The 25,096-nt window shown below is 37.3% G+C and overlaps 3 protein-coding genes across 3 annotated transcripts in view; 1 reads left to right on the forward strand and 2 right to left on the reverse strand.

Moving 5' to 3' along the window:
• LOC311289246 (membrane-spanning 4-domains subfamily A member 8-like) overlaps nt 1–25,096 on the forward strand; it is a 450,268-nt gene that overhangs the window by 363,662 nt on the left and 61,510 nt on the right. The window lies entirely within an intron of this gene.
• Nucleotides 160–3,667, reverse strand: LOC311289255 (uncharacterized protein). The gene is made up of 5 exons (XM_084407100.1): nt 1,801–3,667; nt 1,480–1,567; nt 1,291–1,370; nt 1,083–1,199; nt 160–696 (listed from the first exon to the last, which is right to left on the reverse strand). Exons 1-5 carry the CDS (start codon nt 1,843–1,845, stop codon nt 673–675), a joined length of 354 nt encoding a protein of 117 aa, XP_084263226.1. The 5' UTR covers nt 1,846–3,667; the 3' UTR covers nt 160–672.
• LOC311289250 (membrane-spanning 4-domains subfamily A member 4A-like) lies at nt 14,082–24,274 on the reverse strand. The gene is made up of 9 exons (XM_084407094.1): nt 24,049–24,274; nt 22,595–22,775; nt 22,281–22,391; nt 22,114–22,188; nt 20,483–20,605; nt 19,541–19,657; nt 19,172–19,234; nt 17,641–19,031; nt 14,082–14,308 (listed from the first exon to the last, which is right to left on the reverse strand). Exons 2-8 carry the CDS (start codon nt 22,748–22,750, stop codon nt 18,951–18,953), a joined length of 726 nt encoding a protein of 241 aa, XP_084263220.1. The 5' UTR covers nt 22,751–22,775; nt 24,049–24,274; the 3' UTR covers nt 14,082–14,308; nt 17,641–18,950.

Below are 25,096 nucleotides of genomic sequence, written 5' to 3' on the forward strand. Positions count from 1 at the left end.
CTGCACCTTCACCTGTCTAACGTGTGCTGATCTGAAAAGTTGCATAATATGTCGGTATACTTCATACAGGGTATTTTAATATATTCCTGTATACAGGAATTAAGAGCCTGTGGATGCACACAAGACACTATTACAATATCATTTAGAAAGGGATGCGTCAAGTCACCTTTATTTATAGCGCTTTTTACAATACAGATTGTTTTGAAAGCAGCTTTACAGAGATAACAGGAAAATAAGTCCAGCTTAGTTCAGTTCTCAAATATGGTGTCAATGCAGGCAGATCAATAATATAGTTAAATATTAAGTTAAATGTCCCCTACTAAGCAAGCCAAAAGCCGAAGGCAACAGTAACAGGAACCAAAACTCCATCAGTGACAGAATGGAGAAAAAAACCTTGGGAGAACCCAGGCTCAGTCGGGGGCCAGTTCTCCTCTGGCCAATGAGCGAACAGTGTATGATTATGATCCAGGCAGCGTTACAGGTCAGAAGTCAGATTGGATCAATCAGATTATTATCCAGTTCCATCTGGTTGAAGATCGGAGTCACGCCGGTATGGAGACGAGTTTGTTGAGGATCAGTGCCGATGGCTGTCGTGTCGATGAGGCCCTTCACAGGGGAGAGTCTAGTTGACCCAACCTCTGCTGACACTTCAGGGATGCGTTGTGGTCGTGTCTAGGCACAGGTCCACCATCTGATCTGGATAGAGATTAGACATCACATTTTATACCACAAACAGAGCAAACCGAGTGCTCCACTGTTTGCATCAGTTCAGTAGTAATACATACTTGTTTGTGGTGAATGTATTCAAAAAGAACAAAGGAATAGATTATAAAAAGTAGCCAATAAGGCAAGGCAAGTTTATTTATATAGCACATTTCATACACAATGGTAATTCAAAGTGCTTTACATAGAAATTAAAATAATCAAAATAAATAAGAATAATTAAAACAGTTTAGAATAAAAAATAAAATAAAATACAGTACAAATAGTGGCACGGTCATAATTTTAGTTAATTACTAATACGAATATATTAGTTGTATGGTCAATGTTTCTATATTTGAAAGCATTGTGTGTCCACTTACTGTTGCCTCAAGCTCTGCATTGAGGCCCAAGGTCAAGAAATCTTTTTGCTGCAGTTTAATGCTTCCAACTTGAGCAATTGTCTCATCTCTGTCATTTTTACTCAAAATCTGTTCAAGCTTTACCACAGATTAAGATAAAGAGACTAAAATTATATTCAGTATACATAAAATGTGTTATTAAAAGTGTGATAAAAACAAACAATATTACCATTGATAACTGCCAATCACTTGGCTGGAAATCCCAACTACTTCTACTGGCAGACAAGTATTTAATGTCACAAACCATTCCTGTTGCAGTGAAGACATTTTGGAAATTATACACATCATAAAATAAAAATACACCACAGAATTTCAACAATATGTTACCACCATTTAACCCCTGAATGAAAACACTCACCACCAGTTGTAACCATTGAAGCAGCTGGGGTACTGTCCTTCATCACAACATCAGTCCCACCTATTTGTACTGTCATCACAAAATCAGTCTGTTGTAAAAAAAAAAAAAAAAAAGAAAAGTTATTAATTCAGTTAATTAATCTATATAGCCATTCTGGAGAAAACAGTGATGTCATCGTCCAGCTCAGTTCAGTTCTCATATAATGGTAATGAGAGATCAATAGTATTGTTGAATATTAACTTACAAAATACTTAGAGCCATTTTGCATAAGCGTATAACTTTAAGTATGTTGCACCCAACAAAGATTGAACTTCTTTTTACCTTCTTCTCTTCTTCTTTTCCTTGTTCAACCATTTGCTCCGCCATAGTTTACATGAACTCCGTCCACTTCCGGCATCAGACTGTTAGGCTGGCGCTGTCGTCCTCACACTGCTATGACGTATGGTTCTGCGGTTGGTTAATATTGCATTTTTTGAGATAACAACCTAAAATTTGTAACACAATTAGCTTCAACAAAACAGATGCAGGCTGATCTCATGAAATGGCATATGTATGACACGCCAATTCGTATTTCCATTTTTGGCGTGCTATCAACACGCATAATCGCTTTTCTGCGTGTTTATCAACGCCGCGTGACTTAACGTTACGATATAACGTCCCAACCCCGTCCCTAAACCTACCTGTCACTGGGGTTAATACCATTTATGAGTCTTCCCCTACCATCCTAGGAAAAAAAAATATCGCTCCCCAGATGTAGATTTACATTTTGCTTCGTTTCGCTCGGACATTTAACGGCGTACACATACACGCGGAATCACTCTGACATTTAACGGCGTACACATACATGCGGAAGATGACGGTTCGTTTCGGCGTGGACATACACACGGATAGCTCAAAATGCGTATAGATCAGGGGTTCCCAAACTTTTCCATGCCAAGGCCCCCCAAATACCACTAGGTTCTGGCCAAGGCCCCCCTTTTGCAGGATGTGTTATTGAACCCATCGACAATACTACGGCACGTGTAGAAATAAATAAATAAAACATCTAGGTGTACATCAGATTATGTGATGGTGTTTGATATCAGAAAGATTATAGAGATGCACCGATTACAATTTTCAAGGCAGATTCCGATTTTCATTGAGTTTGACCTGCCGATACAGATTTTAGCCGATTCTGATTTCATTCATATATATATATATATATATATATATATATATATATAATAAAACACCACTTTCACCCAAACTGATTAATAAAAACAAGTTTAAATGGATACATTTTCTATAAATATTTTTGTCTTAAGACAAAAATCCTACTCCAGTTCTTGTTCAAAACACACTATACATGCAAATTATGTGCATTTTAGGTAGTACTTTTTGTGTGAAATCATATTTATTTTGTCCATAAAAGTGTGCCTTCACTTTAATTGAGCGTGAGCAGCGCAGCAAAAATAGACTCGGCGCCGAAACCCTCCGCTTCACTACTGTTCATGCGACGCTCCTGCTTGACGCTCACGCGCTGCTCCTGCTCCCGGTGTGAATACACTCACTGAACATGAACGCCGAAAAACATTCGCGCTGCTCACACGACGCTCGCGGTCTGAAACGGCCGTAATTCACAAAGGTTTCCTACATGTGCATTCTGTGTGCATGTGTGATGCTGATGTTGCGCGATGTTATTCATGTGGCGCCCGAGTGCATTTGAATCGGCATATGTCAGACTGAAAATCACGTGAAAATCGGCCAATTCTTGTCACTAGCCGATTAATCAGTTAATCTCTAAAAGATTAACATTAAAAGTATAATGTTCAGAAAGGCTATGCAACTAATTATTATAATGTTATTTCATAACAATACTCATATTAGCAAATATTTAATATTTTATATAAATATAAATTTTTTAAAACTTTTTTTTCCGCTTTTTTTTCCAACTTGCTGCGGCCCCCCTGGCGGCCCCCACTTTGAAAACCCCTGGTATAGATAACACGCCACTTGACTTGAAAGTGGCGTGTATGTTTACGCAAAGTCATGATGTCATGTTGACAAATGTGTCCTCTTTTTAACAACTTGCAGACAGTTCTTCAAAGGACATCTGGAACGTAGATGAAACAGGTAAAGTTTACAATTCATTGAAACTAAAAAAAAGTTACAATGATTCAGTGGTTTAAAGCAGTGGTTTTCAAACGTTTTCAAGAGAGACCCTTTTTTTTTTTTTTGATGCGACCCATAGGCTTATTCTTAAGCCAAGAATAAGAATACTTATAGGCTATACAATGGGGCTAAAGGCGTATTTGACTTTATTCTTGTGCACAGATTGCACAAAAAATCAGCTCAGCACTTTTCTTAACCGCTTTTGTTGATGCACGTGCACTGGATGATCCTTGACGCGATTGCAATGCAAAGTTGATTCTGCACTAATTTGATCTAGCTGGGATGCTAATTAACCTGTTAACCATTAACCATCGTAATAATTTTAACCAATTAAATGCCTACTATCGTTTGCTGCATGCATAAAAAAAGACACAAAACATATTCCACAACAAATCCTTTAAATGTAACATTCAGAATAGAACCAGTAACAAAGTAACTGTCACCCAACCAATGTTGCTGCCAATGGAGCGAACGAGTGTGTGTGTGTGTGTGTGTGTGTGTGTTGCTGCCGATGGAGCGAACGAGTGTGTGTGCTGCCGATGGAACGAACGAGTGTGTGTGTGTTGCTGCTGATGGAGCGAACGAGTGTGTGTGTGTGTGTGTGTGTGTGTGTGTGTTGCTGCCGATGGAGCAAACGAGTGTGTGTGTGTGTGTGTGTGTGTGTGTGTGTGTGTGTGTGTGTGTGTTGCTGCCGATGGAGCGAATGAGTGTGTGTGTGTGTGTGTGTTGCTGTCGAGGGAGCGAATGAGTGTGTGTGTGTGTGTTGCTGCCGATGGAGCGAACGAGTGTGTGTGTTGAGCGAACGAGTAGGCCTAATATATATTAATGAGAAGGGTGGGCCTGCTTATTCTGCATAATTTGGTCCCAAGCCGGTTCGCAGGATGAGAGGGCAACACGCATGTCCGGAGAAGCATTCAGTTTGTTTCGTTGTTTCGTCTTCATTTTGGTTAAAACTGAGAATCCAGTTTCACACATATAGGTTGTGGTGAAGGGTAGTAGCAATGAAATGCTTGCTTTGCTCAGCATGGGATACTCGGTGAAGAGGCCAATCCAGAACAAAGACGATTTTTCTGTTTTGTGACGAGTTTTCAAAGTGCTGTCACCGGTTAGTTGGAGCATTTCTGATTCTTCAGAAGGAGTTAAATTCAATTCAGCAATTGAATCTGGAGTTTCAAAGTCAAAGGGATTTTTCACCCACCGCTTGTCTTTTAATTCATCGAACTTCGCCTGGGGAAAGTAGCGAGAAAATTTCCCCATCAGTGCATCCAGATGTGACTGAATGAGACGCGTCAGGCCAGCGACCGATTCATTGGGCACATCGTTTTCTTCAATGCGTTTCATCATTGTCGGGAACATATAGTAGCTCGCGGTTTTGAGTCGCAGCTGCCAGAGTTCGAGTGATTTCTGGAAAGCCTGAATTTGTTCACAATGTCTGAAAATGTTGTCCTCCCGTCCTTGTAGTTTTAGATTCAGTTCGTTTAGAACAGAAAATATGTCAGCCAGATAAGAAAGGGTTAAAAGCCATTTCTCATCACTGAATAGGCTTGCGAGAGGTGACAGTTTATCAGTAAGAAAAGCATGTATTTCATCCCTCAATTCGTACACTCGGCTGAGCACCCTACCCTTCGACAGCCATCTCACGTCTGTATGAAAGAGTAAATGTTTGTGCTCGGCTCCCATTTCAGCACACAGGGCCTCGAAAAGTCGGCTATTAAGAGCACTGCCTTTAATGTAGTTCACAACTTTGACAGTGTCTCTCATCACTACTTCAAGCTCAGGTGGGATTCCTTTTGATGCCAACGCTTCACGATGAATAAAACAATGATACCAAACAATGTTGTGTCCTGCTGCATCCTTAATCCTTCTGACAACTCCGCTATTTTTGCCAGTGAGGTTGGCCGCCCCATCGCTGGTGATGCCTTTGCAATTGGCCCAATCGAGACCGCATTTTGTTATGAATGCATTTAATTGTTCAAAAATATGTGCTCCTGAGGTGCTAGAAGGCAATGTTAGGCAAGCACAGAAGATCTTCAAGAAATTCACCTTGCCAAATGTACCGAACATAAACAAGAAATGTAGCGCTTGATGCAACGTCAGTGCTCTCATCCAGCTGCATAGCAAAATCCCTCGCTGACTTCAGTCTCGCTATGAGCTGTTCTTCTAAATTCTGGGCAATATCCACAATTCGACGTGACACTGTATTGTCACTAAGAGGAATTAGTTTGAGCTTTTCAGATGCCTTTTCATCCAGAACTGTTTTAACTATGTCTAGTGCAGCAATTAATCGCTCTGCAACTGTGTGTGGCGCTTTTTCTTTGACAACACGATATGAAACTTTATAAGATGCCAAGTACAATTTGTCATTGTATGTCACACTTCTGCTGAGTAACTGAGCTGATGACTGAATTTCTTGAGACTTCCTCTGAAAAAAAGATAATGGTTTGTCCGCAAGATCTGCATGGCGTGTACTTAAATGTCTTTCCAACTTCGCTGGTTTCAAACTTTCATTTGCCAACTTTTCACCGCATATTACGCACATTGGTATTGCAGCACGGACTGCGTCCGAACAGTTGACAAAACCAAACTTCAAAAAAACATCTTTATATGGCCTTACTCCGGATTTCTGCTTTTTCTTTGCTGGGCAAGTACTGCTACTCTGTTCACATGCATCGCCTTCGTTATCTTCCCTGCTGATCTCCGCTGTTTGCGGCAGGGTTTGATGACTGACTGCGTTTTCTGCTGCTTCATTTAAAGGGGTCGCGGTCTCTGGATCTCTTTTTCTTGTGAAAAAATCATAAATGCTTTTTGACTTTGGCTTGCCTCATGTTCAGCATAAAATAAATTCAATACGGGCTACTAATGTCACGCTACCGAAGATGTTGCATCATCTCAGTGAGAAAAAGAAAATGGCTGTATCAACAACACTGCGCGCAAGTTTTTTTTTTTTTTTTGTATTCGAGCTGATTGATTGTATGTACGTGGGCCAGCTGGTCAGGTGACATGTGGATTATTTATTTTGCATTTATTTGAATGATTTTTTAGTGTACTTCTATTCAAAGTTATTATTATTATTATTATTATTATTAGAAAACGGAATTAATTATTTTAGTAACATTTTTAAAAACTCACTGGCGACCCATTTTTTAATTCTCGCGACCCACCCGAGGGTCGCGACCCAGGGTTTGAAAACCACTGGTTTAAAGTACATGGGACAAATCTTTGTTACCTTTATAAAATTTTATAAACTATAGACCTTAATAATAAAAACATACTGTAGCCTACACAGATAAATATATACAGATTATAAAACTATGAGGTAAATAAATATGTAATTATAAAAAAACACTACACACACACACCTATATAATAAAAACATACAAAGAAACAAAAACAAAGTAATTAATACAGATATAGAAATAATAAAACTAATGTAAATAAATGTGTAACTATACACAAACACTAACAATACACACACATCTAGGCATATAAGACTTACAAATGTTCATGAAAGCTCATCAAAGTTTATAATTAAATTTTAGGTACCACGACGGTCCAGGTGCCAGATAAAATTAAGCGCCGCCAAGGGGAAGCTAGGTCGGTGAAGTGACCTCTGGGGAGAGGGGGACATTGGTCACTATTGCATTTGCTGTTAATGCACAAGGAAATTGCATTCCCTCGTTCTTCATCTTTCCCAGGAAGAAGTTCCAGGACCACTTTGTGAGGAATAGCCCCATCGGCTCTACTGGTTCTGCTAATAGTTCAGGGTGGATGCAGGATGTATACTTTCTTGCCTTTCTCCAACACTTTGCCTGACACACCCGTATGACCCTGGAGTCGAAAGTGCTGCTCCTCCTCAACAATCATTGGTCAGACCTCTCTGTGGCAGCAATTGACTTTAGTTGGTCATACAGCATAGTCTTTGTGTGCACTGGCATCTGCCCCTTCAACCCAGATATTCTTGATGAGCAAGACTTCTCTAGCCTGACGTCGTCATACTCCGATTCTAGTCAGAATGTGAGTCTGAAACTGCTCCATTGGGCTGTGATTATGGGGCGTGTTTCAACCGAACCAGGAAGGAAAATGCCTCTGCACTCAATTGGATAGACCTACAACCAATCAGAGCAATGGAGTAAGTGACGCATGTTCTTCATTCATGTTTCCGATCGACAAATGCCTTGATCGCGGTTCTCTGTTCCTCTTTTAAAATGAATGCGCTGTCGATATCTTCTATAAACAGACGCAATGGTGGAATCTACACATAATGTTTTATAAAAAAAGTTCGGGAGGAGCACGTTCAAATAATCAATCCAATCAACTTGTCATCAAACAATTACCGTCTACACTATCAGCATGAGAGGAAGCATATATTTATTCACTCTGTCAACTCACCTAACATTCCTTGACAGTTTTCAGCATCCCTCCACTCACTCTCGGCCTGTTCTTCCACAGCCTGGAATACTGGGGGAGTACTTTGGGTTCGGGCCGAATACCAAGCCTGCCCTCTCCTCGGACAGCATGCCAGACATGCATTTATTCTATCTGACTTATTTGTAAGTGTGAACTCGTGAAATCTCAATTCTCCAGCGGCAGTCATCTTTGTTGTAAACGAATTCAACCCAAGCGCTCTTTGATGACGTGGATGATTACGTTACCGTTGCTCATCTGTCCATCATCGTATAAAGCCCGCCCTGACAGTTTGATTGGTCCGAAAAATTTTTGTTCGGGCATAATAGATCCTCAATGGATCGAGTCCAGACCGAACTTCCCGACCTAAATATTTTGTGGGCGGGGCTAAGTTCGGCTGGCATCCAGGCTAAGACTTCTCACCTGCCTACAGGGGCACCCTAGAAATTTTGGGCCCTATGAAATAATATGAGGTTGGGAACAGGTCCTACCTGTTACGGAATCAGACTCATAAGACAGAGATTAAGCAAACTGGATGTTTATTTAGACAACAAATGAGCAGGTAATCGAGTAAAGCAATAAACAGCATTAACACAACAGCTGGAAATCTGACATCAGATCCAGTGGAGATTAATGAAACTTTCACCAAGTATTTCGTTAACAAGTCTTTCGTTATAATCGTTATAATTAGTTTTCACTGTTATGCTGATGACACTCAATTATATATTTCATCACGACCAGATGAAAACACTAAATTATCTAAATTGACAGGGTGTTAAAGTTGTAAAATACTGGATGACGTGTAATTTTCTGCTATTAAATTCAGATAAAAAGGGGATATTACTTATTGGCCCAAAAAACTGCCCACAAAACCTCTTACAATACAACTTTAATTTAGAAGGATGTCCTGTTACTTTATCCACTACAGTAAAAGAAACATTCCACCTTAGAAACATTGCTAAGCTACGTGACATGCTCTCAGTTTCTGATGCAGAAAAGTTAGTTCATGCATTCATGACCTCGAGACTAGATTACTGTAATGCTTTATTAGCTGGTTGTCCTGCATCCTCAATAAACAAGCTACAGTTAGTCCAAAATGCAGCAGATAGAGTTCTTACTAGGTCAAGAAAATATGATCATATAACACCAATTCTATCATCTCTACACTGGTTACCTATTAAGTTCCGTATCAATTACGAAGTATTACTACTGACCTATAAAGCCCTAAATGGTTTAGCTCCTGGGTATTTAACGGATCTTCTATCGCCCTACAATCCATCGATCCAATTATTTCCCATCTGCTTTTCTGTTGTTATCTTGGGACGCTAGTAGAGTTCGTCAGCTCCAGTTTGTATCCAGCCTCTCATGGAAACTTCAGATGCCCAAACACCAGTGTTGTGCCTGAACGCGTTCATTGAACGATAGTTCATGAACTCGTTCATATTTTGGGCGAACGTGAACTGAACGTACCGGATTACTGCCCGATGAACGTTACTGTGAACTCGTTCATTCTGGTGTCTGTGAACGCCACGCTCTCTCAGTTTAAAACTTCGTTCAATAGGATGCCAGATTTCAATAGAACCTTCCAGGCGAAAACCCACCTAAAACCGGCCTTAATATGTAGCGGAAAAAACACCCAATCTGGCAACACCAGCCACCAGTGTCTACTGACTCTCTTGTTCGATCTCGTTCATCAAAATGAACAAATGTTTTTTCGAATCATTTCGTTCATTTAAGGGGCTTTAAATGTTATATATGTTTAAATGGCAAATTCCCCAAACACATCCACCTACGCCATCTTGATCATATTCTGAATTAAGAAATCATTATAATGCAGTCAAAAATCGTTTACAGGGAACATATAATTACTTTACCTCGAGTCTTTCGTTCATTTGTCACGTGACAGATGCAATGAATGGATTGTTCGTGAACGACTCATCACTTACGTTACAAATCAAATAAAAACAAAAAGCAGCAAGGAGGCGTCGTATGATCATTTAAACGAGTTTTATGACAAGGTCAGTGAGGATGGGAAAAATCTGACGCATAGCTTCAGTGTTAAAACTGATAAAATAATTGTCTGTGGTTCTTCTATATGGGCTGTGGCAATAATTTTGAAAAATAATATCTTGCAGCAACATGGAAAAAAAGAACGAACTAGTTCATTTTTGGAACTGTGAACTTAGTTCAAAATTTTGAGTATATGAACTATGAACTGAACTAGTTCATTTTAAAATTTGTGAACTGAACTTTGAACTAGTTCATGTAGAAAGTGAACTTTCCCAACACTGCCAAACACCCGTGAAGAGACGACTCGACGCCCGTGAAGAGACGATTCAACGCTGGCGATATGTTATGCCCTAAATTAATACATGATTAACTAACTTTATTTTTCTATGTACATTTCTGAAATGCACTTTCTGTAAAGCTGCTTTGAAACAATATGTTTTGTGAAAAGCGCTATACAAATAAATTTGAATTGAATTGAATATACTGCAGAATCTACAGGTCAGAGTATGCAGCAAACTATATTTTTAGACAATCTCAAGTTCCCATCTATGAACAGTAGGGGTGGAACGGTACATGTATTCGTATCGAACCGAATCGGTACGGGCGTCATGGTTCGGTGCATGAATTTACACGGAGAATACACGGTATAAAAATAAATAAAACTCGCGTGCAAATTAATAAATGTAATGCGGAACTACTGTTAGATACGCGGGTTCTTTAGGGACACCTAATCTGGAGCCCTGCCTTAAGCTAGGTTTGTCTAACTTTCGCCTGCCTCCGCAGCGCGAGCCTCCCAAAATGGACGAGGCATTTATACTCGCCGGTGTAGGCTACTATTCTTTGAAACGACAGGGTGCGACTCAGTGTAATTGCCCTCTAAACCATCAGGAATCAGCGGTGAGAAGTAAGGTACACTTGTGAATGTTTATTTCAGTACAACAACACTTTAGTACACCAAACCCACACTATAAAAGAATCGAGTAAAGCAGTAAACCAGATTATTCCTTGTGACATTAGAAAAAAAAAATGGATATGAGAACGTAACCTACAACTAAATTAACGTTATCTTACATAATTTCTAAACATTTTTATTTAGTTTTGTGAACCTTTTTAGGGATGGCCCGATACCGATACTGGCATCGGGGCGATACTGTCCTCATATACTCGTACTCATACTCATAAAAATTTGCCGATACCACGTACATTTTGCGAAATGAAACTGGCCGCAGCGAGTGCTTTGTCTAGGTGAACTGAGGCATAGACGCGCGAGCTGGTCGAGCACATCCCTTTAAACAGACATCAGTGGAAAGTTTGTTCAGTCAGATGTCAATGGCAAAGAAAATAAAACGAGGCATGTAGCTTATTATTAACGTTAACTGACGAGAGAGAGAGAGAGAGCACACGCACTTCTGTTGAATGCTCTTGATTGCTGATCGTTCACTCAGCACATGTTATTTGGATGAAAACTAAATCGTATATGCAAGTAAAGTAAAACATGAACTGTTACCTGATTTAAGTATAACGAGTGGTTCCCTACATTATTACAGAACGTGTGCAGGTCAAGAAGTCCTATGAACGCAAACATCCAAAGCGCGCGCCCCGCAAACCAGCGTCTCAGCGCGCGAATACTGAATTAAATTGTCTTTCACGTCTTGCGGTTGTACAGACGAATTCACACAAAATTATGTAAAAACGCCAATCTTGGCGAGTATCCTATAGTAAACAAAGTCAGTTATATCTCAAATGAACGTAGCATGTTCAAATGCGGTCCGTGCGTTCGGTCTTAAAGGGGCAGCAGTTTGATAAACCTGCTTCTGTGTTTTAATGTTAATCAAACAAAGGACAAAGAAATACTCACTGCTCTTGACTGAATAGGCTACCCTTTTCAACTTTACAAAAATATCCATCTATATATAATTTATACAGTAATGAATATGCTTTTTTTCACATTTGATTACTCTATTCAAATTTCTGTACCTTTTAGATCTACCTGAAAAACTCTCTTTATCTCATTTGCCTTTCTTTGTTTTATTGTATTTATTTGTCCTATTTGTAATTTGATTGTTTGTTTTTATTTTGTTACTGACTGTTTACTTGTTTTAAATTCACATTAATTAGGCTGGTAATTCGTTTTAGTATCAAAATTGGATAAAATAATTGATATTTCACTGGTTTTGACAAACATTTGAACCACTGACCCGATCCTCAGCACTGAGCCCTGCTGAAACAGCTCTAAATATGTGCTGTGGCTATTAAATGAAAGATAGAATATGATAGAGCAATAGAATGAACAGTGACAGTAACAGAAGCTCATACAATGCATTTTATCAGGCTTAATTAAGCATGAAAATAACTGAAAGAAATATATATATTTGATGAACAAATTAAGCCAACTAATATGATATATATTATTTTGGTTTATCTACTAATACATTTAAAAATTACAAATGCAGTGAAAATTCAGGTATCGGTTACGGTATTGGCGAGTACCAAAAATGAAAGTATCGGTATCGGACTCGTTCTGCAAAAAGTGGTATTGGGACATCCCTACTTTTTATAAAACATGGCCATTTATTTTTATTTAAAGCGCTTATGTCTGCTATTGTAGACTAATTTTGTTAATGTAAGCAACTAATTTAGACGCAAGAACTGGGTGCCGGTGCTGTGAGATGTACATGCTCGGCCAGATGCGGCTCGAAGCTCGGCCGTGCGCGAAAAAACCGCACCCAACGCACCCTTGCGCTCGTGCGTCTGCACATAAATAAGAGATGCTTTATTTTCAGTTTTATAGCTGATTGTCTTATTTTGTTTACATCTTACTTTCCACACTTCAGGCAATGTTGCAGCTAGTTCAGGGGAGAGACTGTATGACACTATGTGGTACAGCCTGAGACATGCAAGTTTTGCTTTTCCCTCCATTGTACCGAACTCGTACCGAACCATGATGTCTGAACCGAGGTATGAACCGAACCGTGACTTCTGTGTACCGTTCCACCCCTACTGAACAGTGAAGCCAAAAGACAATTGGATGAACCCTTAACTAATGAAGAAATTTTAAATGCTATAGTGAAGATGAAGAGTGGTAAAACAGCTGGCCCTGATGGGATAACAATTGATGTATACATAACCTTTAAAGATAAATTAGTGTTTCCGCTATTAGAAATGTATAAAGAGTCTCTACTCGAGGGGCTGCCTTCCCCCTTCTCTTAGAGATGCGTTAATAACACTCATCCCCAAACCTGATAAGCACCAAGACAGATGTGAATCATATAGACCAATTTTTTTTAATGAATTTCGATGCCAAAGTTATAGCCAAGATTTTAGCCCTTTGACTGGAGGATCATTTACCTTCCCTAAACCCTGCAGTTGTGCTTAGAACATGCCCAGGTATAAAGGGAATTGAAATTGCAGGCCTAGAACACAAGATTTCGCTATTTGCAGACGACATAATTGTATATTTAACGAAACTTAGATTCAATACCCACTCTTAACCCTCTGGGGTTTGAGGTGTTTTCTGGGCCTGGAGGTGTTCTGACATGCTCTGACATTTGTGCTTATTTCTGTTACTTATGTGGCATTTTCATGGCTAAAGTCTGATTACACTGTATTCAGCACAAACTCTGCTACAATAATATATCAGCAGCATGTATGTGAAAGTTTGTAGTTTTGAGATAGACGTTTATATGTGGTTTGTGAAAAAAAAATAAAAAATTGTCACTGTAATAAGCTCATGAAACCCATACTGATTATTTTTTCACAAGACTTTTGAAAATTGTATCACGTAGCCTAGAATATTTGCTCCAAAACTATGTGAAAATCATCCTGACTGCTCATTCAGATAAGACAATATATTGATTTAAAAACTGTAAGACGTGTTTTGTGTGAGAAAGCTTTATGCGAAGGGGCGTAATCACCTCATTAATATGTAAGCCTTTCACATCTAAGACAAAGACACTCCCTAATGGCCCTATTAGGAGCTATCAGGCCCTGTCATTCTGAGCAACCTTTCACAAAGAATGAGGAGATTAAAAAAAGAATGGCTTTTAGATTGTTTGGATTTATTTACAACACAACATAATCCAAAGATACACAACAAATGACAAAATGCACACTATTGAAAACAATAATCCAAAGACAGAGTCCTTTGTGCCATTCCTAAAAACATTGTACATACCTTTCATTTCCATGGTGTTTGATTTTCACTTTACCATGTTCATGTACAGAGACTTATGTGAATGTTGAAGTCAGCAGGACTCAGTGGCATCTGGGCCATGTAAAAAAAAAAAAAAAAAAAACAAACAAACAAAAAACCTGTGACCATACTGATATCAAGAGAAAATATAGGGCTGCACGATTTTTGGAATAGATTTTAGAATTTTCTGGTTACAATTTATTTTCAAAAATCACAGAATACACACACACACACACACACACACACACACACACACACACAAATGTTTCCAACAATAATGAACACCAGGTTTGTTGTGCCTTGTAGGCATAGGCTACGTGCAGTGCTGCATAAAATAATAATAACAATAAAGTAAGTCTTCCATAAGATTTCAGTAACAACTACGCTAGAGAAAAATATATTGATTACAATATAAAAACATGAAGCCTATTGTTTGGTGCGTTTTGCTTTTCAAACGCACGGTGCGCTCCAAAATATGAAACATTCAAACGCAGACCGCGCTCCAAAATATGATACTGTAAGAATTGAAATGGGAAGGTTTAAATAAAGTTAGATGGTGCAAGTTATCGCGAGCGTAAGAAAAGAGAAAAAACGTGAAAAAAAGGAGAAAGAGATGTTATGGTTGGAGATGCACAATGTAATCGGGTGGAACGATGTCAAGTCATATAAGAGAAATGTTGAAATAAACACTGAGTTCTGAGCACCGAAGTCTTGGTCTGACCAAAATTTCTCTGGCAGCGCCGCTCTCACTACTATGAAACCAGCAGTTATTTACAGTGAGAGCGGCGCTGCCAGAGAAATTTTGGGCGCTGCGGCATATTAAATATATTATAAATAGTTTTTCTGCGTGAGAAATACAATGTGTGGCGGGAGTGCGTGACAAAAGACCGAAATGAGTGACTGTCACGCTCAATGCTTGACACTTGAGAGCCCTGTTAATGGATTGTGACAAAAAACTGCAGGGTATTTTGCGGAGAACTTTTAACATAAGTCGATAATGGTTTTGTCTGTATGGGGCGCCATTTGTAAAGCGGCTCACGCTGAAAATAACAGCAACATTTTGTCACATTTAGCACATTTACAACAATATTTGTCAACTTAGAGAGATTTTAAATAGTTAAATCTAAATATTAAATGTTACACCTAAATGTTAAATGCTAAATCTAAATGTTAAATCTAAATCTTAATGTTGAATCTAAATGTTAAATCTAAATCTAAATGTTGAATCTAAATGTTAAATCTAAATCTAAATGTTGAATCTAAATGTTAAATCTAAATCTTAATGTTGAATCTAAATGTTAAATCTAAATCTTAATGCTGAATCTAAATGTTAAATCTAAATCTTAATGTTGAATCTAAATGTTGAATCTAAATCTAAATGTTGAATCTAAATGTTAAATCTAAATCTTAATGTTGAATCTAAATGTTAAATCTAAATCTAAATGTTAAATCTAAATCTAAATGTTGAATCTAAATCTTAATGTTGAATCTAAATGTTAAATCTAAATCTAAATGTTGAATCTAAATCTTAATGTTGAATCTAAATGTTGAATCTAAATCTAAATGTTGAATCTAAATCTAAATGTTGAATCTAAATGTTAAATCTAAATCTTAATGTTGAATCTAAATCTTAATGTTGAATCTAAATGTTAAATCTAAATCTAAATGTTGAATCTAAATGTTAAATCTAAATCTAAATGTTGAATCTAAATCTAAATGTTGAATCTAAATGTTAAATCTAAATCTAAATGTTGAATCTAAATGTTTCGGGTGAAACTAAATATTTAACTAATATGCAAATTCAAAATGCCGGTAACTGGAAGTGCCAAAATAAAAGCTCGAGGAGGTCAGTGTGTGTTTATAGCATGGTTTATAGTAGGGGTGTAACGATTCATCAACTACATCGATGTATCGATTTATATTCCTACGATCCAACTGGATCGATCTGTGCTCGGCAAGTTGGCCTTCCGGACGATATATCGTTTTAAAAGGTAATGAATCGATTGTATCGATACTAGGAAATAGCGCATTGGATTTAAGAACGTTAGACTTTATATGGATGTTTTTTCTTTGCACTTTTAATGATAAAGACGTTAAACGTTACTCGATTCAGTCTGCCTATCTGTGTCGTCGTCGCCATGCGTGACGCACCAGCAGCAGCGCAAAGACAACAAGCAGCGCAAAGTCTCTCGCCTCAGAAAAACGGACTGTCCTGTCCTCTCAGCCGCTATACTGCAGTAGCGCGCACTCTTCAATTGCACGCGCAAATGCGCCGGAGCGCGCTGTATCACTTCACTAAAGCGCAAAAGAAATACGAGCATGCAACGTCGTAAATTAGTAAGTTAAGAAATAAAAGTAAAATACCAATAAATTACGTTATTGGTACGTCATGTGTGTTGCTATTTATCAGGAGCAGTTTCCATGTTTCTTTACCAGTTCTTCTAAGTATTGTGTATCACCATGGTATTCTAATTGTTGTTTGTTTCCATAACAAAATGCCACTTACTGGTTTTGTATATTTTTATATGACTGTGGTGGCTCATACCAAGATTGTATTAACAAAAACTAGTTTGGGACTGCTATTTATTAGCTTAACCTCGCAGTGCCTACTGTCTATCAGTATTTGTCATATTCTTAAAAAAAATTTGTTAAGTAAAGGGGGACAGAACTTGTGTGTCAACAATTTTTGTGTAAACAAATGTATTATAATAGGCTTATAATTCCTAAAAAGGTGGGCCGCGGCTTGATGACCATGCGGAAATGTGGGTCCCATGGCCAAACTATTCAAAACATCATTCTATGTTGTGATAATCGTAATTAATAATCACAATTACAATTTCAAGGGAATAATCAACAATTAGCCTATCATTTTTGTCATAATCGTTCAGTCCTACTTATTAAAATAAAATGTGAATGCATTTTATATTAATTGTTGTTTACTTGTTTGTTTATATCTATAATTAATTGATACCTGATTCCCTTACAAGAATTTTTGGCTAAAAAGTTACTGAATCGATTTCAAGTCACTGAATCGTTTCGGATCGGATCGTTCTAAATGAACCAATATCGTCCTTGAATCGTATCGACAACCATGAATCGCGAATCGAATCGAATCGTTGTTAAAACGAATCGTTACACCCCTAGTTTATAGTGTCAAATTACGAATAAAAACCAACTCATCCGATGAAATGGACACTTGGACATGGATTATCGTGATAACTACCTAAAATAATAAACACATTTGGAGAAACTGTATTTGAAGAGTAGGCTTTTTTTGTCAGTTTTATTTTGAAAAACATGACAATATAACATCGCGACTACATGAAAAGAGTGTTTACTGTTATAAAAAACTGATTTGTGAGCTTTAGTGGAACTAAAGGTGTGAGAATAAACAAGAAACACACGTGATCGTTGTCATGCGGTGGAACAGCTGTGTCGTCATCAGAGCTTGTGCAGCCGCTCATGAGAAGCTGCGCTGGCTGAGTTCTCCGGCTACTCTCGCGGTACTTTGATGGCATACGTCATGTGGCGTCGGCGCTGTATCAAGTTGGACAAAATGTCTAACCGGCATGCACTGCTTCAAGTCAGACGCCGATCGGTCTGCGCAGAGCTGTAAGAAGTCCAACAAGCCTAAGGACTAATCACTAAACAAGACACACCGTTAAACATGATTAGACAATTAACCAATGACAACATGACACAAAAGACTAGGGAAGCTCATGGCAGGATCACATGAGGGCAAGAGAATCACATGACAAGACAGGAAACATGACTGACATGAAACATGAACCCAACGCTTTACATTAACTCTGTAGGACGTAATTCCTTGAATTCAGTTATGGGTTGCTTCTAGAGGGTGCGCCGTTGTCCTGCTTGTTTCTGTTTTTGACTACTCTAAATAAACTCTGACCATTTATCACTGGAAAATAACAGATCTAATCCTGAGATCCAGAAAGAAAAGAAACGAGACTTAATCAGGGTAGACTGCTTTTTGTGCTACTCTAATCTTTAACTTTGGGGTTTTTTCAATCCCTCCTGAAAACGCTGAATACACCTTACAGCGCATGCGTACAACCTCACAAAAGCTCACTGAGATGATACAGATGGAAAAGTAAATAAACTTATCGCACAATTCTTCTGACAGGATTATTTTATTTAGCAAAATATCTCAGCATTCACTGATGCGCTCAGTCAACATTATATGTTTGGTCTAAAGCGAGACTGCTCTCATGTTTTACTGAAGAACAGCAAATGCAAGTAAATGTTCTGTCTTCCTTGCAGGACTGTGATATGAAGAGTGTGTAAAGTAACATATTTTAGCAACAGTGTAAAAGTGAATCATACATAACAGGCACAATACTGGTATAAACATGAATATGAGTCACATGACTAAACTTACGTCAGTGTTTTAAAAACTCCGTTTTGACAGTCCACACCACAACACGAAAACTGTGTTTTCAAATTCATCCACTTTGGAGAACGTTTTTTATTAATAAAAATGCGTCTCAGTGTGGACAGAAGGACAAAACAGAGAAAAAAATATGTTTTTCTTTTTTTTAACAACAATGTTATTTATCAATAATTGTCACAAGTTTAAACAGCATTTAAAAGATGCCACACGTATTAGTGTGGACAAAACCTGAATCACTGGAAGAACCAGTGTGTCCTGTGAAAGCATCAAACCCAACAGCAGGACCACAGCTCTGTCCACTTTTTAATATTCATATTTAGGATCAGCACATTTACTGTATTGTGGGGGGAACATCTGCACGGAAGAGTCGCTCACCAGAGGTACCTGCAAGAAAAACAGGTATGCCATCAGCTTTAATGCTTATTTATTGATAATTCTAATAAATTTTTGAACACACACACACACACATATATTTTATATTTTCCACAAAGTCCCATTAGACTGGTGCTACAAGCTTCTCTTACCTCTGATGGATTGGGTCTAAAGGCATAGGACTGTGGAATAACAACTTGGTGAACATTCAGCACCTTTGGAAAAATACATGTTGCGTTTTATACCTTCTTACTGCAATATAAATTTAATAACATTGGATGACAGTTCTAGTATTACAGGTTTATAGACAACACTATTTCAAATGGAAAAGGAAAAGACAAAAATCCTGCTGAAATATTTTGGTGTGGAAACTTGTGCAGATTATTTTAAAACAATAGAAATTGAAAAACTATCCGTCTTTCTGTCAATCTGCAATGTCCTAGCAACCACCCAGAAAACCCTAGCAACTGCTTAGCAACCATAGCGGCCACTCAGCTTCTAGCCCTGAACGCATCACTCACCTGTTGAGAACAGCAACAGGCGTTGGCTTTACAGGCAAATGCTGACAGAACGATGGAGATGATAAACTCAAGGATAGAGAATACCAAGGACACACCATTGATCCCCTGGAAGATGATCTGAGAAAACACTCAACATTAGCACAAATATCAATGAAATAAATGATAGTTACTCATTCATACGCTGGCTTACTAGTGGGTGCAACTACACTACAGTTCATTTATGTAAGTGAGAATAGCAAAATAAAGTAAACTGTGACATTCTTCATCCAAAAACTCTTCATACAGTGACTACCAAATTATTCAGACACTTTGACCTGACCATGTTTTGCTTTAGTGTTTTTTCTTTAATTGCTAATATGACCTTTTTACACACAGACTGAACAAAATCAAGCATTTCTTGGTAATTGGTTGATCTAAATTGGTATTATGTAATTGTGTAATTAAATTTAACAGATGACAGCTAATCAACCTAATTCATTTGTGTGACAGTCTAACAGAAGGATGAACAAAACCAGTGAAATATCAACTGATTTGATAACTCTGAGTTCTTGTAGTTTGTTATTACCATTTTCTAAACTATAGCGAATAAACTGATAATGTGAGAAATGTTGATGGTGTCTGAATAAATTTCTGGAGCAAATGAAATGAGTGAGTGAGGAGAGGTGGGTTTGTGTGTAACTCGCTGTCGCTATTTTTGACCACTACATTGCACTTAGTTTATTATTTCAGATGACTTTTTAAGACTACAATTGAAAAATGTATATATGAAATTCAGTCCGCCGAAGCGGCTAGCAGGAGTGACTGTAACACGTGACTGCTGAAATACACACGCATTAGGTGGGTGTTAAAATCAAGCTGTGATTTATCAGTAACATTAAGAGGTCTATGAAATTCTTCTATTAAATGCAAGTAAAACTGTGAGTAGAAAAGTTGTTCACATACCTTGTAATCATTACATTCATGACCACCGCAGTTATATCCTATAACAAACTCCACTGAAAGGAGAATAATGGAAATGCCTGCAGTTACAGCACTTGAGATGTTCATTCCAAGTGAAGCTTTCACCTATAGACAGAAAAAATAGTTAATTAGTTAGAAAGCACTTTACCCAGTGTGTTAAAGCAGATCATGAAACAATATATATGGAGCACTATAAAAATAAATAATAAAGTTGCAATTATCAGGCCCAAGTACAAATGACTCATGAAGACAGTACAATTATACAATGGCAATATCTCTCTTCAAATATAATAAATGTCTTATAATTTCAAATATAATACGGGTGTCTGTGTGTGGAACTATTCTTCTATGTACTATTTTACAATATCTGGCAACTTGACATGTTTTCTGTATCATGTAAAACTAAAGGTAATTTGGAGATCACTGATTTCTTTGATTAGATTTTGATTAGACTTCATTGATCTTTATGAGAATATAGTGGATTTTATGCATAGTCAATCAAATTAACCATTTACAGAGCATCCGGAAAGTATCCATAGCGCTTCACTTTTTCCACATAATGTAATGTTATGTTATGTTATGTTATAGGCTTAATCCAAAATGGATCTGAGCCTCGACACAATCCTGTACATGGGATTTTTTTGTTTGTTTTTGTTATTTTTAATAAATTTGCAACGATTTCAAACAAACTTCTTTCACGTTGTCATTATGGGGTATTACTAGTAGAATTTAGAGGAAAATAATGAATTTAATCCATTTTGGAATAAGGCTGTAACATAACAAAATGTGGAAAAAGTGAAGTATTATGAATGTTTGTTGGTATTTTCACATCATCACACACACACACACACACACACACACACACACACACACACACACACACACACACACACACACACACACACACACACATATATATATAAGTGCTGTGCTGTGAATGTTTGTTGATATTTTCATATCATCCACATATATGTATAAATAAACATAATATATATATATATATATATATAATACCAGTCAAAAGTTTTGGAAACATTACTGTGGTGAGCAGGACAAGGCCGGTGGCGTGATTACTGATGAGCAACACCTGCGCGATGTTTTGTTCCTGTTTTGTGTGGCCAGCAGTCGTCCGCGAGGGGCTGCTGGCTTATACTTTTGTTTTTGTATTGGTTTATTTATTTATTAAAATACTTGAATGTTCGCCGGTTCCCGCCTCCTTCTTCCCATAACAACGAACTGCGTTACAATTACTACTTTTAATGTTTTTGAAAGATGTCTCTTATGCTCATCAGGCCTGCATGTATTTGCTCAAAAATACAGTAATATTGTGAAATATTATTACAATTTAAAATGATAGTTTTCTATTTGAATATACTTTTAAAATATAATTATTTCTGTGATGCAAAGCTGAATTTTCATCAGCCATTACTCAGTCTTCAGTGTCACATGATCCTTCAGAAATCATTACTACCGTTCAAAAGTTTTGGGCTTCAGTAATATTTTCTTACTTTCTTTTTTTCTTTTTGAAAGAAATTAATACTTTTACTTTCATCCAGTTACATTAAATAAAGTTTGTGCTTGGACCCCTGAAAATAACAATGATGTGCACATACCAAACACAAACTGGAGGAGGCTTTGCCATGGAGTTTTTTATCTGCAGCAATGCAGAGTGATCCTGTGATAATGTACTGAGAGGAGAGAGAAAGGATTCTTCTGTTAGAATATTTAGCTTGTGTTAGAAAAGACAGAACTGTACTTAAGTTGTAAATTGTTTGCTTACGATGAGAGATCCCCAAAAAAGAATACCACTCAAGACAAAGATGGAAAATGGATTCAATGTAGACGCGATTCCCAACAGGAGAATCAGCAGACCGATTATTATCTGGACAATCTGAGGAAGACCAGAAAACAGGTTCTTATTGCAGGGGAATAGTGACTCACAGTTATTAGCTGAGCAGGGTTGCCAGATCTGCACAACAAAACCCACCCATCTCAACAGTTTGTTAATGTTTGTACTACTGCTTTTTTGGATTTGTTTCCGTACCTTTCCTCCTTCACACGTATAAAAATACATTTTATTGAAAGATTTCTCACCCCGAGTGCTTTTGGTTGGCCTTTCAGGAAAGCCTGAAGTCCTTGAGGAGCTGAAGCTGTCAGTGGCACATTAACAGTCACTGGAGCCGTTTGTTCTGGGGCCTGAAACTGGATGATCAGCGTCGACGAGTTTGTGGGAATGACGGTACTAGACATTCTTCTTTCTGAATCTGAAATCGACCTGTACAAAATAAAGACATGTAAAAACAAGATTATAAAATAGATTTTCATAAATAATCTTACCTGTGTATTTATTAAAATATATGTTCATATTTATTATTATTACAATCTGTGGTCTTCATATTCTGGAAACACTTATGAATGCAGTTGTGTCACAGAATTATTGGTAACTCGAATAACTCTTCACAGATATTATATTACAAACATCTCGTTTAAACTGATCTACAGCTGTCACCATCTCACAGGTGAGACATTTGCCAGTATATATTGAAAACAATAATATTGTGACGAACTGGAAGTTGTCACCAAAAATGGTTGTGATGTCCACAGGAGGGCGATGTTGTCAAAGAGAGTTGTGAGTATAAAAGCAAAAACTTTGTAAAAACCTAAAGTACTGACAAACTATTTATCATTTGAAAGCTTACAATCTAGTTTTCATATTTGATGACTGTTTTTCAAAAATAAATTACAGAGGAGCAGTAATTTATCAAATTGCAACAAGAATATTTCATTCTCATTAGGCGTGTTCAGGCCTTTATTTTGAAATAGTGATGAACATGAAAAATCATGAAAGATTAGTAGAAACCTCAGAGTTGTTTTCATGGCAAGAGATAACACCAATTCAATTTTATGAGGAAAAAAGGTCCGAAAATGTTTTAAATACCGTATATACCCGAATATAAGACAAGGTTTTTGTCCTAAAAATAGGCTGAAAAATGGTTGGTCGTCTTATATTCGCAATATAGACAAAATCACGGGGGGAAAGGGAGAAAGAACAACGGAATTAATATGAAATAGTGACTGAAACGCGACCCATTATGACAAAACCAGCTTTCCCTTCCAAGATGTTAATCTGCACAAAAATCCTGATAATCGAGCCGTCGTCTGATGAAATCAAATACACAGAGGATAAAAACAATATCTGCGCTGTGATTTATGCTATACTTGCATGTAAAATTAGAGAAGCAACTTAATATCTGTGTTTAACTGAATTAAAACGCTGCTCCCCTCTGCCGAGAGAGAGAGAGAGAGAGAGAGAGAGAGATGCGCGCGCGTGTGCTGGAAGAGAGAGAATGAATTGTCACTGCAATTTTCAAATAAAATTATTTTCTGCTGAAATAAAATAAAATGTTATTTAAACAAAAGTTAAAAAAGTGGTTACACAAGGATTAATACTTGTAGCAAATCATCCAAACATTACAGGTTATAAATTTCAGCTTATTCAATCTCAACAGGGCAGTCCTGTATGAGTGAATATAACAAAGGCTAATTACCTTGTTAGCAGTTCAAGCAATAGATGTAAAAAATAACTTGTTCTCCTCAGAAGTCTACAAGTTAAGATAATACAGCAGAGCAATATAAGGAAAAAAGAGTTTCAGTTAGAAAACTGAACTAGAAGAGAACTAAATTCTCCCTAGGGATGCAAACGACATCAAAATAAAAAATGCAGCCACTAACAGTCAAAATGCAGTCATATTTATAGGAACTGGGTTACATTGTTCCTATGCAGTTTCTTGGTTTTTTTCCAGAGGAAACAAATCTTGCAACATTAACCTTCTATTGCTTCAGTCGAGGGGGTTTTCGGTAACATTATTGTTTCCCAATGGGCATTCTTGCGTCCTTTCCGTCCTCTGCGCTTTGGACTTCTGTGTAAGTGTGTGTGTGTGCATATGTATCTGGAAGTGTGTTTGTAGGTCCAAAATACCTGTTAAAATTCACATTTCCTACTACACTATGTACATCTGTATCATTTCCATTCATATTTCCATCCACATTATACCATGTTTAACACCATCAAAGGCACTACAAGACATTGGAAAATATTAGATATGGACTATAAATGCCATTTGTGCCATATACATTGCATTGCTAAAAATGATCCAATATCCTTGCTATGTTTTAGAATAAATATATATAAAAAATCCATAAAAAAATAAATTGTATAAAATACTTCTCAAATAAAGTTTTTAGAATAGAGTTGATTCATTCATTTCCACAGGCCAAATACTATTTTAATTGTTTTAAACAATTCAAATCAAAATGTATGCAGTTTTGTTAAGGTGATTTTTTTTTTATGATGTTTATATATTTATTGCAGTGTGAATATAAATGTCTGATTATTATACATGTAATAATACAATAGATACAAATGTTTCACATATAATGCTTTAAATTATTCCAATGCAAGCATTAAGTGTCCTGGCCGCTAGGGGATCCTGGAGAATGATGTATTGAGGGAATCCCCAGCTCTGCAGCACAGCAGTGATATAAAGTTAAGAAAACTAAACAACCGAGAGACATATGTCTACTACCTCAGATTTA

Source organism: Rutilus rutilus (genome assembly GCF_951802725.1).
Source record: "Rutilus rutilus genome assembly, chromosome: 4".
NCBI classification, from domain to species: domain Eukaryota; kingdom Metazoa; phylum Chordata; class Actinopteri; order Cypriniformes; family Leuciscidae; genus Rutilus; species Rutilus rutilus.

What these genes read in the sequence shown, in the direction of transcription:
- LOC311289255 (XM_084407100.1), bottom strand. Translation starts at nt 1,845, where the DNA reads ATGGCGGAGCAAATGGTTGAACAAGGAAAAGAAGAAGAGAAGAAG. An exon ending in TTCAATGGTTACAACTGGTG is followed by an intron (nt 1,371 to 1,479) that starts GTGAGTGTTTTC and finishes TCACTGCAACAG; the next exon opens with GAATGGTTTGTGACATTAAA. An exon ending in GTGATTGGCAGTTATCAATG is followed by an intron (nt 1,200 to 1,290) that starts GTAATATTGTTT and finishes TCTGTGGTAAAG; the next exon opens with CTTGAACAGATTTTGAGTAA.
- LOC311289250 (XM_084407094.1), bottom strand. Translation starts at nt 22,750, where the DNA reads ATGTCTAGTACCGTCATTCCCACAAACTCGTCGACGCTGATCATCCAG. An exon ending in GCCAACCAAAAGCACTCGGG is followed by an intron (nt 22,392 to 22,594) that starts GTGAGAAATCTT and finishes GGTCTTCCTCAG; the next exon opens with ATTGTCCAGATAATAATCGG. An exon ending in TTTTTTGGGGATCTCTCATC is followed by an intron (nt 22,189 to 22,280) that starts GTAAGCAAACAA and finishes CTCTCCTCTCAG; the next exon opens with TACATTATCACAGGATCACT.